This window comes from Vigna radiata, chromosome 9 (assembly GCF_000741045.1).
Source record: "Vigna radiata var. radiata cultivar VC1973A chromosome 9, Vradiata_ver6, whole genome shotgun sequence".
Taxonomy (NCBI): domain Eukaryota; kingdom Viridiplantae; phylum Streptophyta; class Magnoliopsida; order Fabales; family Fabaceae; genus Vigna; species Vigna radiata.
The window spans coordinates 9,278,315-9,296,845 of record NC_028359.1 but is presented as its reverse complement, the minus strand read 5'-3'; the positions used below and the strand labels follow the sequence as shown (position 1 = coordinate 9,296,845).

The window sequence follows — 18,531 nt, the reverse complement described above, 5'->3', positions numbered from 1 at the left end:
TTGCGCCTTCCCTTCGCATCTCCATCTCCAATTTGTGACCCATCTTCTTCCTCAACCCAAAAGGGGCAAAATCACCATTGAAGAAGCTTGAAGACCCAAGGAGGAGTGGGAGAGCTTCCCAACACCCCAAATAGCCTCCAAGGGCCTCTCCCAATCTCTCTAGGTGAAGAATGAAGTGTAGGAGGAGAAGAATCCCCGAAAATCGCGAGACCCATGTTTAAATAACCCATTTTTGACACATCAGTGGAAAATCGCGCCCAGCGCCCTTCTAGGGCGCCCGGACATGACAGTTTTTTACAGCATTCTAAAATTCAGGCTCTTGTGCGCTTCCAAAGGCGTCCAACATGGGTATTTGCTTCAAATTGATCTTTTCTTGTCCCAAAACATGTTCCCTTGAGTTCTTGCTTGTTTTCCTCCACTAGAATTGCTTCCTATTCCTTTATTTCACACACTCAAACATAGAGATTAGAGGTAAAAACAAACATATACTAAATAAACACAAGAAAACTAGAAAACACACTAAATGTGAGGATAAAACAAAGTAAAAGCTATGAAGGAGTTGATTTTGCCACTAAAATGATGCTTAAATAATGGCAAGAATTAACATTATCACATATATTTTACACATACTGTCATTTTGCATTTGGCGTAGGGCATACCACAAATTCCAAAATGAATACAATTTTCCACTTACAAAATGCAGACCATAAATTATGAGCACAAAGAATCTATACAAAGTTACAAATAATTGGAATATACAAAAGTTAGTCAATCCTCCTTCGATTTTAATTTCCATAAATGGACAGTCTTACTATCTGGGCTCCTTTTGATTCCAAAATCAACTAGCATTAAACATAATATAGATGATAAAAGTAAGTCATACTTAATAAGTCTTAAGTAGCTTCATAATTCATAGACGTTCATGATAAAGTTAATAAATTCATAAATATTTAGCACAACAAAAGGAAAATTTTCATATTAAAAGTAGGAGAATTATCACCTCCTTAATCTTTTTGTGATGGCCAATTCATGATTGAAGAAGACTCATGTTAAGAAAACAAAAGACAATAACATTGATGATCTTTTTTTTAATGATTAATATGAAGGAGAATAAAACAAGTCCAAGTTTGGATACTACAAATACATCATACATCCACTAGGGGAATATGAAGATGCTAGTAGTGATAGCGTTGCTACTTAAGGATGATTTCTAGTTTCTCCAATTGTTTATAATAATGAAGGTCATGGAAGAGGAAACGTTAACAAAAATGAAGTGTCAAAAGATGTTTCTGTAAACATCTAGTAAAATGTTTGCGTGTGGGCAAAAACTATAAGAGGGGAGGGGGAGTGAATTGATTTACTTAATAAAAATTGTGCCTTTAAATTTTTTTCCCCTTTTGTAAATTGGTTCTATAAATAAAATCAATTCTTTATAATTAACAACAATAAAGATAAAGAGTGTAGGAAAAGAGAGAATTTGCACAAGTATTTTATATTGGTTTGGATCAAAAGGTCTTACATCAAATTGTTAATATCTCTAAAGAGGGATTAACTAGACATTAAAAATAACCAAGAACTTACAATAACAGATAATAAAGTTAATATTAGAAAGCACCTCCTTTGACACATAAAGGTGAATAACACCTCTTTTGACACACAAAAGATGAATAACACCTCTTTTGACACACAAAGGATGAATAACACCTCATTTGACACACAAAAGATGAAAAAATTTCCTAGCAACAACAACACTCAATCACAAGATACTCTTAGTGAAAGTTTTCTATTGAAAAGATTTTTGCTCATACAAAAAGTCAACAAACTAGATTCCCACTAATGTAATATAGAGATAACTTAGGATCAATCCGTATATTCAGCTTATTAAATTTTATAGAGTGTAGAATTAAATCCTTTATTTTTATTTACTAACTATTACTAATAATGCAAGGTGGAGAAATTAAAAATATAAATCTAAAATGAAATAATTGAACTATTAAATGCTAATTGAAATGTATGATTATTACTAAACTAATCCTATATTAGAAAAAAAAAGGAAAGAATTGAAGAATCTATGTTAAGCTAAAGTAACCTAAACTAAAATGATGAATTAATGCAAATGAAATTATCTAAACCAATGAACATTGCTACTCTGCATAATAACAAAACCTAGAACTAGAAATGCAATGACTAACTATATAAAAGAGACAAGAACTAAATCTGAAAATCCAAAACTAAAGAATCCTAAATGATAAATGAATATGAATTTAAATGTATGTAACTCAAGAATGGATTCATGAATATAATCTGGAAAATAAAAGGATAATGCAATGAATTGAAACTTAGCTTTTCTATTATTATTTTACAATAAGACATTAGGTTTATGTTGTTGATTTTTTTTTTTTATATAATTTTAACGAACTATTTTACTACTTTTTATATACACATTTCTAGCAATCAAGACTTACTTATATATATATATATATATATATATATATATATATATATATATATATATATATATATATATATATATATATATATATATATATACACATATATATACACACACACACACTTTATGTATAATTTTGTTAACCCCATATATAATTTTATTAATTTAATATGTGAAATTCAACTTGTTGCTCCAACCTACTGTTATTCTATAATAAAACCTTAATTTTATGTTGTTATATACTAGTTCTTTAGAAATTATTTGTTATAAGATCAATATTTTCTATTTTCATAATGAATGAATTATTTATTGTAATCAATTTCGGTGGTTAAACTATCTAGTGTAATATTTGTGTTCCAGCGTTAATAACTATAAGAAAAGACTCACTACAAATAATATAAATAAGGATAATCTTAATTATAGCCCATTAGGTATTATTTTATTACCTCACTATTAATTTTAAGTTTTATAATAACATTTAGAAGTCAAAGGATTTCATTTGTTAATTATATAGATTTTATGATTATGATTATGATTAAGGATGACAACAAATAAGATGGGACAAATTTTATTATTAGATTCTTATTCCTAAAGTAAAAGTGTATACTCATTATCTTCCCATACTTAATACTCAAATAAGTATATAATTTTTGTTTGATTGATGAATTATTCTTTTATTTTATTTAAACAAAGTCTATTTTTATTTATTTATTTTTGTTTTGATTTCTATCTTAGAATTATCTTAGAATGCATTTTGATAATTCAATATATTTTAGTTTTTAGTTTAGTTTTGATTTCTATTTTTGTTTAAGTAAAAGAATAAATCTTTCACATGTAAACGTTTGGAGTATGTATAGTGTAATAGAACACATAACCTACATATTCTTGAATAAGAAAGATATTAATAGGTTATCACTTATAAATATAGAGGAACTAGATTAATTGATTTAAGTTAATTCAATCTTGTAATTAGTTTAATTACAATAATAGAAGAATAAATTAAAACTTGAATATGTTTCGAATGCCTAAGTATAACTATAATCTCTAACATAAACACTTGGAAACAAAGAGTTTTAGCAAATTAAATGAAACTAATTTAGTTAATTCAAAGTCTCTATTTATAAAATAAATCGATGATGGTCATACATAAGCAATAAAATATTTTACTATGAAAGAGTTAGATAATCAATTTATTTTGTCTTATTCATTTTAATCTTTTATATCATCTATGTTTTACTCCTTTTACTAATTTGTATGCTTCTAACATTATTTGCCAATTCTCATAAATATTATCTTATAAAGTTTTTTATTTAATTTCTTAGAAGACAACTATCTATTCTTTAATTTTAATCAATTTTTTATATGTAGTTAAATACCTAACTCAGTCATTAGATAATTAGTGTAATTCTGCATGTATTGGACATTCGTTTCTATTTGATTGTGCCAACTATACCAATCAATAAGATTAAGACAAGACTAAATTAAAAATGAAAAATTTAATATATTATAAGAAAATGTAGTGAGTAAAAGTCACAATTGTCTAGTGCACTGATGAAGTGATGATCATTATGTATCTATGTAGCAAATATATTGTTATTTTATTCTTAGCAATAATAATTATAAAAATTTAACATTTCATGATTAGTTCCACTGATTTTAACGACAATTTTAGAAAAATAATACAATTGCTACCAAATTTTAAAATAATAGCTAAACTATTTTTTTTTTAAATTGTATATTGTTATATAAGGACACGGTTAGTTATTAAGAGAGTATCTTGATTTGAAATCAATTAATTTTAGGGAAGAATAAGAAATTTATTGATGCATTTCCTTTATTTAAATAGAGGGAAAATATAAATAAATATTTATTTTAGAAATTTAAGTCAATTTATAATTTATTAAATATCAAATTTAAAGAATTTTTTTTTTATAAACTCAAACTAAGAATAATTCATATATTAAGAATCCAAAATTGATTCAGCCCATATTATTATTTTTATATAAGTACCTTTCAATGGTAAAATTGCTTCTTGAAGTAAAATTATCTCAATGCTAAATCATTTCATATATTTGATTAAAATATTTTCCATATATTTTACCAATGGTGTTCTTAAGTCCAGTTAGCATGAGAGGTTTTCTAGTTAATTCTTGTTGTAAAGAAATAAATTAAAGGCTTTATTACTCATTTAATTTTGAATAAATTTTACCTTTTATTTTTATACTAAGTTTATTTTAATTTCTATAGATACTATTTTAATATTTCCTCTAAACATATTGTTCTTAAATATCTTTTAGCTCTTATACATGACAAAATTATCAATAGTAGGAGTCTATTTATTAAAAGCTGAAATTTGATTACAAGACTACTTCACTCTCATTTATATATTCAAATTGATTTACTCTATCCAACACACTTGTCTTTTAAACAAAACAAATCAACCCAAATTCCAAACCCTAGTGATAAAATTTCAATTCCATTTTACAATATGGCCAATATAAAGTGCACTTCCTCAGCAGTTTACACCATTTCATGATCTCATCATTCACTCACTCTTTCTAGATCTTCTTTCTCTTCTCTCTCCCACTTCACTCTTTCATGCTCAAACTGCTGCCTGTGCTTCACCATTATATATATATATATATATATATATATATATATATATATATATATATATATATTCAATGAAGGGCCACTTGAAAAATCCTTTTTTTTCTGTGGATAAGTACCACAAGATGGGGCTAGGAACCCCTTTATAGGTATATCCTTGCTGGTTTTATCCTCTCCAATATCTTAATCAATGTCCATGAAGTTCTATAATAGTTCCCTACTTTGGACATGTTGTATTGCCAAATTGTTTAAGCTTTGTGATCTTCCAGAATACTCCTTTATTAGTTTAAAGAAGAAGGAATCTTCTCTCTCAAGTAATCTTGATGGTTCATCATACTCTGCAATTCTCCCTGTAACATAAGATTGATGTATTAGGCAACTCCCTTATCAGTTTAACATATCAAATTTCTAGTTCCATTATCATGTTGGCTTTTAATTATTAGCATTAATTAAGTTTTTAATCCCTAAAACAACTTATGGATAAGTTAAGTTTAGCTTATGCAGAAGCTCATTTCATCTTTTTCTTCTTGTTTTTCTTTCAGAAAATTGCTTATGGAAAAATTTGTTGAAGCAAGGAAGAATGTGATAAATGAACATACCATCACTGAGCACCAAAACCAAATCGCTATCAATAACTGTGTGGATTCTGTGAGCTATTGTGACAACAGTTCTATCTTTAAACTCTTGACTTATGATGTTCTGTAACACCCCATCAGTTGCAGAATCTACCGAGGCTGTTGCTTCATCCAGCACTAGTATGCTGCTTCTTTTCAGCAGGGCTCTTCCAAGGCAAAATAGTTGCCTTTGGCCAACACTCCAGTTATCACCATTTTCAACCACTGATAAAAAGGATTCAAGTCAGTTTTTGTAACGATTACTAGTACCACAAACAAGCATTATAAAACTATGAAAGTTCAAAGATAAAGAGTTCAACCTGGGGACTCCAATTTCTCTTCCTTGGCCCTCACTAGGTGGCCCAGTTGACATTTGTCTAGAGCCTGAAAATGAAAAAGTCACTGGTAAATGATGATAATGTTTATGAAAACTTTAAAACTTCATTTTGGCCTTGTGTGAAAAAGAATCTACATATTTTAGCTTCCATTTTCATGTTCTAGATCAAACTGTTTGATTAAATTATTTACCTCCCACACTTCAATGTCAGAGTATTGCTGAAGAGGGTCCAGGTTTCCTCTGACAGTGCCTTCAAACAAGGCAGGGTCTTGTGGGATAATGCTAAGCCTTGACCTTAAGTCATGGAGACCTATCTTACATATATCAACATTGTCAATGATGATGCTTCCTTCTTTTGGTTCAACAATCCTGAAAATGGCTTGTATGAGGGTTGATTTTCCACTCCCAGTACGCCCAACAACACCAACTTTCTTCCTCCCAGGAAATGTGCAAGTGATGTTTTTCAACACAGATGGCAGATGTTCAGCATAACGTATCTGTCACACATTTTATTGCATAGTAGAATATAAGTATTCAAGAACTCATGGACAAAAAAAAAATATAGTTGCAAGAAGTATATTGAGGAAACAGTCCATGAATCTATATGCCTTCTGCACTATTATTCAATCAGATATTGTCAGGTATTGGAAACTTGTTGACATTTTCATTGATTATCTTATTAGTTATATCTATAATGCATATGTGTTTATCATATAATAACATATCTCTTATGATATTTGGTGGGTTGATGGTGTAAAACTTTTTGCAGACAGTGAACAGAAATTAAACCCTAATGTTACCATATGAATGTAGGCTTATACATATTATAACATATTCCTTATATGTGTTAAACATGTTTTAAACCGTTGCTATCTAACCTGTAAATTTTTGAAACATATTGTTCCAGTTTCTGGCCAGTTGCTTGGTGGCCTGCTGTCTTCAATCACAAGAGGTGCTTCACTTTTTATATTTGTGTACTGAATAATTCTTTCAACTGATATCATCTTGTTTTCTGCATTGCATATGTTCCATATAACTGAAGCTTGTAGCACATTCAGATTGATCCCATATGTTACTGCCAGTCCTGCAATACCTGTAACAAATCCAATGCAGAAAAATATAATTCTTAATTCTTGAAAGGTGATTGATCTGATGATCTATTTGTGTACTCCAATGAAACATGGATGTTTGTGTAGTGATTGACAATGTTAAGTTTCCAAATAAGAAATTAGTACTTACTTGGGTTGATTATTCCTTCAGGGAGGCTCACAAGCATGACCAGTGAGAAGGCAAAAACAAAATTTGACAGTAAATTCAATCTGAAAGAAAGCCATTCCATTGCAGAAACATTATGAAACCATGGTCTTGAGAAGCCATCCACAAGGACAAGATTGGTGTATATGAAACGGCCCTCTTGATCAAAAGCTCTTATTGATGCTGCTCCTGCCAAAGATTCTGAAAAATGGTGAAGAATTGGAGTGATCTGTATCTGTGCTAAGCGAGCCAGTTCTCTAGCTGTAGGGGTGTAATATCTCTGAAATAAAAAGCATTCAACTTCTGTTAGGATTGGACAGTGAGAAAAAGAGATTAACTTCATAATCATTTTCTGCTATTAGTTTAAGATGAGTACCATCACTTCCTTGTTCTGTTTCAAATGTTTGATTTAAAATTCAAATATATGTTTCACATAGTTTGTAACATCCAATACCAATGTCTTAGTTTTAACTTTGTTACATCATTGATTGATATGAATTTCAATGTGTACTTTCTTGAGAAATCATATGATATCTTGTATAAATTTTGAAACCAGGAATGTGTCTCACTTTTTTGTTTGTCCTGTCATAGATAGATCATGAAGGAAAAAGAATCACATACTTGATACCATATGCAGACTGCAGTTACTGGAATGAAGATGACAAATACTTGCCATGCCACCTGACACATCACGGCAATGGTTCCCAGAATCTGTATTATTGAGAAAGCACACCATCCTACTCTGTTTGCCATTTCCAAGTCTAGAACACTTTGATCTGTGGAAGCCTGAAATAAAAGTTTTCTAGTGTTGGTATCATTGAGAAAAGAACACTTCAAAGAAGATAAACAGAGACATCCAACTGTTTAAAGTATATAACAGTACACAATAAGATAGCCAAGGATGAACTTGTGCAGAACTTTTTTGTCACTCTAAAGCAAAACATTAGTCCATTCCATTGTATTAAGAATCAAGAAATACTATTGTGGTAGTAATGATAAGCATAAACATAATAGTTATGAAATCTTACTTACCCTATTCAAGATTCTTCCAGCTGGGGTAGAATCAAAAAAGGACATGGGGGCACGGAGCACACTATGCAACATCTTTGTGAAAAGTGTCTGTGATGTCCAAAGTCCAGCATTTAACACCATCATGGCTCGCAGCAGAACACAGAATGAACCAGCAACTGAGAGTGCCATATAAACAAGTAGTATGAAATTCATGTCAAATATAGGCTTGGCATCACTACTTGTGGGGCAAACCCAAGCCATCCAATAGTTACTGGCAATCTGAAGTATTTGGAACGAAGATTGTGCCAAGATAATGAGAGGAACAAATATTCCTCCTTTGACAGTGGTCAAATAAGTCCAGTAAACTTCTTTTGCTATGCTTCCTGTTTCTCTTTCCTCTTCTTGCACCAACTTTCCATCATTTCGTTTGTCCTCTGGAGGATTGTCTTGCACTTTGTCATGCTGAAGACTTGACTTGGAGTTGAAGTTGGATTCACCTTCCTCAGCTATTGAATTGAAACTTGTTCTACTTGAGTTTTCAGCAACAACAATTGACTCCAGAGCTTTGCTGTGAGCACCAACTAAAACTTCAAATCCTATATTTTGCTTTAAAAGATCTTCAAATTTTCCAGCTTGTGCTATCCTTCCATTTTGCATCACCTAGATTTCATTTGGGTCACCATTTGTTATACACTAAGCAACACTGATAATATGGTGCAAACTTACCTTATAAAGTAATTTTGTATGGTTTGATTAAATTTAAATTAGTTGATCATCAAACACTTAGCTCTCTTAAACAACATGTGTAGTTGATCAGATTTTAATGTCTTTTACTAGCATAATTTGATCTGTTTTTTAGTGATTAGAAGAAACAAAAAAACAAAACGTTCACACTGCATTTACCAGAATGAGGTCTGCTGCTGGGAGAAACTCAACTTGGTGTGTAACAAAAATTATAGTTTTCTCTTTGAGAATCCCCATAAGGCACTCCTGCATAAAACATGTGGAACAAATAGTAAAGCAATTGTTTCTCACACCATGAAGTGTTTGCATATTTTTTAAGTCTCAAGAAAATGTGACTAACCTTGAAGAGGTGAGTACCAGTATGAGCATCAACAGCACTGAAAGGGTCATCAAAAAGGTATATGTCAGCATCCTGGTAAACTGCTCTAGCAATCTGTATCCTTTGCTTCTGTCCCCCACTCATGTTAATCCCTCTTTCTCCTATTTCTGTCATGTCACCACATGAGAATAGCTCAAAGTCCTTTTTCAATGCACATGCCTCAACAGTTTTGTCATACTTATCAGCATTGTACTCTTTTCCAAAGGTGATGTTGTCCCTTATGTTTCCAGTCAGTATCCATGCAGATTGTGGAACATAAGCTTTTGTTCCACTGATCTTAACATTCCCAGACTGTTTATATATTTCTCCCAAAATGCCTGATAGCAGACTAGACTTTCCTGAACCTACAGATCCACAAACTGCCACCTTCATTCCCCTCTTAACTTTCAACTCTATTTCATCAATGGTTGGAGTTGTTGAATCAGGATCCCAGCTGAATCTCCCTCTCTCAATAACTACATCAAATTCTGTTCTCTCCTTTGCAACATTTTCAATGACATCATGCTGGATTTCTTCCTCACGAAGGAAGGAAGCGATCCTATCAACAGAAACTTTTCCTTGAGCAATGACATTGAGCAAATCAGGCAAGCTGAATATAGGATCCTGCAGCATTCTGAACGTGGCAAATGCAGACAAGACCCTTCCTGCTGTCAGTTCAATCCCCATGAACATGCATGCCCAAAAAGTTATCACAGAGATGAATGTAGGCGATCCCCAAAAGATAAAAGCAGAAAACGCTGCTTGCCTCAAGGACTTTGTTAGCCAATTATACTCTACATTCCTGAGTGCTTCTATCCTTTGAGAAAATTGAGTGTCCCATGCTTGAAGCTTGAGAGTCCTCATGTTTCTGAGGACTTCTGAAGTGGCTTTCATCCTGTTGTCCTTGGCATCCATGATCTTGGCTTGGTACCTTTTCTGTATCTTTGTTAGAGGTATGTTCAAAGTCATCACTCCCAATGTAGCAGCTAGTGCAGCCAATGAACCTAGTCCTAGATTTGTATGCAGAATGAACACTGCTAAGGAAATTTGTATTGGCAGCATCCAAATGACATTTACATACCAAACAAAATCTGTGATTCTCTGCACATCTACACTCATGTAGTTCATTATCTCACCACCTGTGTGACTTTGGCGCGACCTACTCGACAGATGCAGACCCTTCTGATATATATGAGATATCAACGCAGCTCTGAGGCGAAGGCCTAATTGCCTGGCTCCAAAAATCCATTGCCTCTGAGCTATGGTCTCAACCGTTTTGGCACAGAGAAAAGCCAGTGACAGAAGGTATCCACTCTTCAAACCACGAGTTTCCTTCTCTCCCAAGAAATCCACAAAGTCTGTTATCAAGTAAGGACCAACATAAGATGCTGAAGCATTTACCACTGCAAACAATGCATTCATTGCTGCTTTCTTCCTAGCAAACAGGTAGATTGCCTTGTAGATAGAAGGGTTTGCAGCGCCATCTTCCTCCTTGATTTTTCTAAGGCTCTCATCAAAGGAACAGGTCAAAAACTCAGCAGAGTCTTTGACGTCAACATCAGGAATGTCACTCTGTTCAAGGGGTTTCTTATACCCTATTGCAAACAAGGGGTTAAGCCATGAGAAATTAATGAGTTGGAGAAGCGAGGCTTTTCCATATGGAGATTCCCTTAGACACTCTGAATGTTTCTCAGTTTTCTCTCCAAGAAGTGGTTCAGCTGCACCATTTGTGGCAAGCATCACAGTGCCTGTCTTCCCACTAGTGGAAATAACCAGAAGGCATGTTGAAGCAAGCAAGCCAAGGAAATCTGCATATTCTCTGAAGCTAATCTGACCACTGTTAGTGACACTGAAATGGACATGAAGGCCTGTGCTTATAATGCACACAATGAAACTGCAAAACCACCAAGCCCTCAGAATCCAAGGGAAATGTGTGCTTGATTTTGATATCTTGCATATTGCTACAAGACTAGCTACCCATGATAACACTTGAACTATCTCTGATGTATAGGCCTGAAGTTTTGAGGTGCATTGAGTCTCTTGATTCAGCATCACTAGCAGCAGTGATGCATGAACAGCCAGCAACAGTGTATTGAAGACAATGCTGATTTTGTAAGCAAAACCATGTTTGATTTCTGATGGATGCATCAATTTTGTTGCACCATCTGGAACTTTGGTTTGCTTTCTGATCAGACTCACATATTTTCTCAGGAGTTGGACTAACAAGATCACAGAGAACCCAAGTTCCACAGGTAAAATCACATGCTCCAACAAGCATGGTGATTCTAATGGCTGCCATGAAGTCCAAAACTGACTTTTTAGCTCTGCCAAGACAAAAAAAATCATTCATGTCAGTTTCATGAACATACATTCCATTTAGTTCCAACTAAAGTTGACATTAAATATGATAAGGTTGTCTCATTATTCAGATATTATAGTTTCAAATTAGCCATTTCATTCATTCATGCATGCAAGAGTTGGTTTTAGGAATAACAATGAAACTTAACCATCTTATCTTCATCTCCCTATTCAACTTATATAATTTTTTTTTCTTATTTTCGTTCCATTTATATATATATATATATATATATATATATATATATATATATATATATATATATAGTTTATTTATTTATTTAGCTTTTGTTCTGGTTTACACAGACAAAAGTGGGTACAGTAAGGATTACATCATGAAGTTTTTTAACTGTGATAAATCATTAATTTAGGTGAGAATGTTTTGCTGAATAATGTTTGTTGTTAAGCACTCATGAAGACAATTAAAAATAAAAGTAAAATAGAATAATTTTTTTTAGTAAGTGTTTATTAAATTTATAATTTTATAAAGTTAATTATAGTATTGTATAAGTTATAAAAATAACATCTAGATAATTAAACAAAACAGTCATTATTCAACAATCATTCACTTTTCATTGAATAAAATAAATAAATAAAAAATCAATTTTAGTTCTTAAACATATAAGATACTGTTAATTTAGTACTTGAAATATTGAAAGTGTCAAAGATCCATCAATTATGTCTTGTTAAGTTTTATACCACTAATTTATTATTAAAACATAATATTAAAAACTAATGAACACTAAATAACAAAGACTATTCTGTCATTATTAAATTATAATATTCAAGATTGAAGCTATAATTTCCACACATCCACATACCAATTAAAAATATAAGAGAACATTATTATTATATATAATTTCTGAAACAATACTTTGAATATAGGTTTCTGTGTGACTCTGATTTAGGAGTATGATTTTTAATATTAGTTTAAGTAGTTTGTGTAGAGTTGAAAGCAACATAAGAAACAACTCAGCAATGATTGTGAAACGTTGTCCGGTTCTTAAAATTTAATGAATTAAAGAATATTTGTCGTATATTAATTATTTGAACACAAAAAGTTAAATTTTACGTGAAACCCAAAACTTAGATGCATTAACAAAGGTAACGAGACAGCTTTGGAATCACTGTACCGCACTGCACCGTTTTTTGTCTTCTCGGAATCATAAATGTTTTTATTATAAGTTCTTATTTCATCTTAGCATTTGTGCCATGTTCTTATTCTAAACATTTTATAGAATTATTTTTTGTTTAATAGTTTTGCAGATTATAGTAATATTTTTAATTTTTTTGGTTATTTATATTTTGAGTATCTATTAGTTTTGAAATGGTAGAAAGATGTAAACATTGAAATATAAAAAATGTTCAAGATTAAAACTTTAAGGGGTGATGGGTACAAGGAAAAGAGAAAAAATGAAGTGACTAAAATAAAATAGGTGAAAAAAAAAATAAAATCTGAAAAGAAAGATAAATAAAAAGGAAATTAATGTAAAAAAAACAAAAAAAAATTATTGATCAATTCACTTTTTGTTATGGTACCAAATAAACCTATCTATTGCTTCTATTTTCACTTACTTCTTTTAAACAAATGATATAAAAATTATAATGTATATTTATAAAGATTTAATTATTATTTTTGAATGAATTGAATGTTTTCAATTCAATATTATTTATCCAAAACTAACTTTTCAAAACATTAAAATTAAGAAATCAACTTCACATAATGGAGATTTTATGTTACTAACTTGAAAATTCTAATCTTTTAAGTAGAAACTTCACAAGATACCCATTGGAATTCCAACCCATAGTTTGAAAGATCAAGAAAGAAAAGTTTAGGTTTTGTTGTCTTTCCCACTTGAAGGAAAGATTGGAAATTTATTTTTGAAAGAATATAAGAGTGACATATGGAGTATTATATTGATGGAAAATGGATTGTGCACATAGAACAATGAATCCACCACAAGAAACTAAAAGACAATGTAGTTTCCGACACCTACAAAAGTCATGTCATGTGTATTTGTCATTTCAATCTCACACCAATCACTAATATGTGGAACCTACTAGGAAAGCACTATGTGGAATTCTTTGGTTTAATAATTCACATATCAACATGCATATATATTATTATACAAGTGTTACACTTCACTTTGGATACGTAAGAAAACTAATTATTTAGCAAGTTAGTCACAATAATTAAAGCTGTTAATCTAAGTTTAAGTTTGATCTTTCACATTATCATTGTGTACTTGAGTGTGTTAGAAAATTTTAGGAAGTATGTATTTAATTTAATGATTGGATTGTCCTTTCATATCTCCTTCAGACAAGATTAATGTAATAATTTTAAGGATTTTATTAAAATAAGTTTAAATATCTATACAAAGACATTTGAAGTCTTTATGCATATTTAATATGAACTAAAATAAAAAAAATATTGAAAAAGTTAAAATGTTTTTTATGAAATATAGTTTAAGTTATATTTTAGATAATAATCTTAGACTAATATTGAAGATTAAACATCAATTAAAAAGGTAAATAAATTATTACATATAAGATAAAATTTTTTATATAAATTAAATTTGATTTTATAAAGTTAAATTAATATAAAAGTTCCCTTTCTGACATTAAGAAAAGAAATTTTAAAAGTGTATGAAATGATTAAAGGAGAATATGCACTAAAGAAAAAGTAGAAAAGAGAAACTTATGGTTGAGATTTTATTTTCTTATAAAAAGAAAGAAAATAGGTATGAAAATATAAAATATTTATAAAAAGAAGAACTATAATGAACAATTATAAAATAGAAAGTAAGAAGTTATGTGAATGATTATCATATTTTAAAAATTGCATAATTTTAAATCTATTAATTATTAGTAACGTGAACTTAATCTTTCACCATTATATATATATATATATATATATATATATATATAAACCAGTTAAAATTGTTGATAGAATGTATTTATAGAAAAAAAAAAAAAACTATATATATCATATTATGAATCACAACTAGTAATTGTTTTCCTCTTCTTTTTTTAATTATTAAATCTTAAAATCTCTTGCAACTGAAAAACAAAATTCCTTCAAAACATGGGATAGAACAACAGAGGGGTCATTAAAGAAGTGAAGAACAAAAGGACAAATAGAATAAAACATTAAATCAATGCTCACACATAATCTTAATTAATCAGTATTGTAAACGAGATTAATCTCCAGTTTTGCAATCAATCAAAAGAAAACTTTCACCCTCCAATGATCTTATTTATCACTGCAAATAAGTTTCAGTTTTATGGATGAGAAATTCAATGCTATATATGTATACTTAAACTTCTGCTCTTTCAGTACAGTAACTGATGGTGGGCTGAAAATTTCATGCAGAAAAACATTTCATGACAGAAAAAAGTTTCAGTTTTCCTCGATGTTTTCATGCATATAACAGAAGGAAAAACTGCATAAAACTTGTAAGAATGGTTAGAAGTAACTTACTTGTGACACCAAATATGTTATAGAAGTTCTCCAAAGCCATGTTTGCTTCTGAACTTGAAGCTCAAATTCTGCTGTTTGTTCTGCAGAAAAGAGTCACATAATCATTATTTGGCTTTGTATTCAACACCTTATATCGTATGATAATAGTAATAATAATAACTACAACGATATATATATATATATATATATATATATATATATATATATATGCATACACATAGCCACTAACATGTAATGAGTTTAGAGCTTCTGAGGAAACAAGCATGAGAAAAGTGGAGAGAGTCACATATACAGAGAAAGAGAGAGAAGGGTTAGGAGAGATTTATAAGAGTTGCAATAGAGAAAAGGTAAACAGCTAGCTTTGTGCAGAAAATGTTTTTGTTTATTTTATGGTCAATTTTCTTGGTGAGAAAGAAAATTGGACTACTATTATATCACGTGAGAGTCTGCAAAATTCGATTTTGGCATGTTATGTTGGATCAATGTATGGTTTTTTGTGGTCTCAGGATTCCAATTTCGATAGAAAAAAGCTGCAATTAACAAAAGAAAACAATCTGCGATGGACCCATGAGTACTGATAAAGCAAATCCAGTTGAAGGGAATACTATGAGTGTTGCCGAGTTCAATTAATGCACTTCATACACACACACATATATATATATGTCTTATCATTCCACAGTACAGGATGATTTTTTTGGTCAATATTTCCCACATTACACATCCTTTACAAGAAAAGTGAACAGCTTAGGCATGTCATATAGACTTAGAATGCCTTGAAATGGGTCCAAGACACGAAAGATTATACAAAATAGTTTTAGAACTGACTTACGTGGACACAGATGGTTTGATATTGATATTCTTTATTAATTACACAAAAAGTTAAAAAATTTCTGAGAAAAATTCAAATGGGACACCAGATGATGCAACAGTTTTTTACTTGGAAATTCAGGCAAAACCCTAATTAGAATAATAGAAAAAAAAAACCTCAATTTGCTGAATAAATTTTTCATTGAAGAGAGATATATATCCCACATTTTGGTTAAATATTTGAGAATTAAGTTTTCTGATACAACGCATGGGTATTCAACTATAAATTATTACCTCTAAAGCAGCAAAAGCAAGAAGAAGAAGAAAATGTTCTTGCTCATAATTGGTTGAAAACCTAAAATTTCTTGAACCATGTCTGAGATTACGTATGTAAGTACAATTAATTAATTGTAGGAATGTTCGGCACATTTTATAATTGTGAAGGAAATGAATGATTTTAGCATACCTAGATGTCAACGTCAGGAGCATAATGTTGGAGTTTGTGGTAGAAAGAATGATTGATAAAAGGAAATTTTTGAGATTGGATTGAAGAACAAAATTGTTTGAGAGGTTCTGAATTGATCCCTCAAAACCACACCAAACTGCAATTTCATTTGATATTGATGCTTCGTTTGCCACCATGACGTTTATAATGGAGATAGATAGCATACACTGTAAATACAGAATTAAAGAGCAGTTGAATTTGGATCACAATTTACCTGGATATAAAAAATTATATTGAAATATATATATATATATATATATATATATATATATATAATATTTAGTTCATTTAATTTGAAATTACTATTTTTTTAATACTTTATAATAAGTCCAACCATTAATAATGAATTAATTGTATTGAAATGAGAATATTGGATGTGATTTGATTTTGCATTATTTATCATTACTGGTTGTTTAACATCCCATCTAAACAGTGTAATATATTATTTAAAAAATATCATAAGTTTAATAAAATAGAACAGTTAAGAATTAAAAAATAAAGTTTCATTACAGCTATATAAATATAACTAAGACAAGTTTTATATACGTTAAAAAAAAACTAGAATTATCCATTGATATTTACATATTTTAATTTGTATGAATGTAGGTATTATAACAGATTTTACATATAACTTTAGAAAAAAGAGTTACATATGGATTTTTACCTACCGGTAATCCATATGTAACTAAGTCACCTTGTGGAAAGTTTTCTAAAGATTGAATTTGTGCATAATGAGATTTATTCCGTATGTAATTGAAAGTGAATCTTTCTTACCAAAATTACATACAAATCTGAAAAAGATTTTATTAGAGAGAAAAAAGAATAATGAGGTATTCGTGTAATGAAATCTTTTTCTTCTAACTTTATTCGACTTTTGTTGCCTTTTTTTTCTTAGTGAAGAAACATCTCCTTCGACCTTCTCATTTGAAAGCATTATTGTTTACTGACGAAGCATTGGTGTTCGGCTTTCTTGTTCGACCTTCTCCTCGTTCGACCTTCTCCTCATTCGACCTTCTCGTTTATTTTCTTATTTTATCCTCAGCTTCAACTATGTGGTTCGGTGCATTGAGGTGACAAAGTTTATTGTTGCAGTTGGTTAAGGTGATGCCTACGACAATCCCTTTATCTGGTAAGTAATCATTCTCTTCCTTCATTTCATTTAATTGAACCCTAAAATCATAAAACACAAGAACCCTAATTTGTGTTTTTTTTAATTAAGGCATTTATGGTTCGACAAGTTATGTTGCATTCTTTCCAGAGTTCGATTGAGGCATTGTGTTGCGGTTTAAGAAGGTTGAAAGTGGTATTAAGGGCTGAGAAAGACAACACTTCATCTTGTGAAGGCGCTTAGTGAAGGAACTAGAGGTCAATGAGTTGTTTTGCCATTCAATTTTCTTTGATGTAGAAACGGTGTTCTATTTTGTTCTTTTGGTTGGTTTGCTATAAAATATGTTCTTTGGTATTTGAATGGTAGTGCTACAATTTTTTAAGCTTTGCAATGTGATAGAGATTCTAATTTTTGTTGCCATCATATGATAGGGAAAATGTTTATGGCTTGCATTCCCACACTGTATTACAACTTTTTAATCCAAAAACTAATTATAATTTTGGTTCTCTAAAACAACCAAAAGAAAACATATATACTAAGGTAACTATACAGAAATGTCGTCTCCTTTTACTCACACTCACCCAATGATCATCGTCCAAAGAACTAATCACATACAAACATCCAAACAAAGAAAACACATAAAGAGGGTAAGCTGGTGTAAAAAAAAATCTAACATCGAATATTAAAATTTTATCATACATCACATTTCGCACAAAGTAAACCAATCATCCTAATCATGCCATGGACCTAGACCTGACCATCCGGATATAGTATGAATGTTGAGCTATGGCGGGTCATGCACTTGTGGTGGCATCTACTGCTCTACAAACCAATTGCCAATGGGTTTCACCCTACCACATATACAAGGTTAGTCTGTTTCGCGTCTTAGGCCATT

At 30.6% G+C, this 18,531-nt stretch overlaps 1 protein-coding gene across 1 annotated transcript; it reads right to left on the bottom strand.

Moving 5' to 3' along the window:
- Nucleotides 1–4,767: 4,767 nt before the first annotated feature.
- LOC106774079 (putative ABC transporter C family member 15) lies at nucleotides 4,768–15,788 on the bottom strand. The gene is made up of 12 exons (XM_014660907.2): nucleotides 15,446–15,788; nucleotides 15,217–15,296; nucleotides 9,363–11,704; nucleotides 9,182–9,268; nucleotides 8,300–8,938; nucleotides 7,889–8,053; nucleotides 7,253–7,547; nucleotides 6,892–7,106; nucleotides 6,205–6,510; nucleotides 5,997–6,060; nucleotides 5,662–5,901; nucleotides 4,768–5,412 (listed from the first exon to the last, which is right to left on the bottom strand). The coding sequence occupies exons 2-12, from the start codon at nucleotides 15,254–15,256 to the stop codon at nucleotides 5,267–5,269; spliced, it is 4,539 nt and encodes a 1,512-aa protein (XP_014516393.1). The 5' UTR covers nucleotides 15,257–15,296; nucleotides 15,446–15,788; the 3' UTR covers nucleotides 4,768–5,266.
- Nucleotides 15,789–18,531: the final 2,743 nt, after the last annotated feature.

Excerpts from the sequence above, each read along its gene's own strand:
- LOC106774079 (XM_014660907.2), bottom strand. The coding sequence starts at position 15,256 with ATGGCTTTGGAGAACTTCTATAACATATTTGGTGTCACAA. Across the intron at positions 11,705-15,216 it reads TAACATATTTGGTGTCACAA|AGCTAAAAAGTCAGTTTTGG; the intron begins GTAAGTTACTTC and ends TTGTCTTGGCAG. Across the intron at positions 8,054-8,299 it reads CTGGAAGAATCTTGAATAGG|GCTTCCACAGATCAAAGTGT; the intron begins GTAAGTAAGATT and ends CTTTTATTTCAG.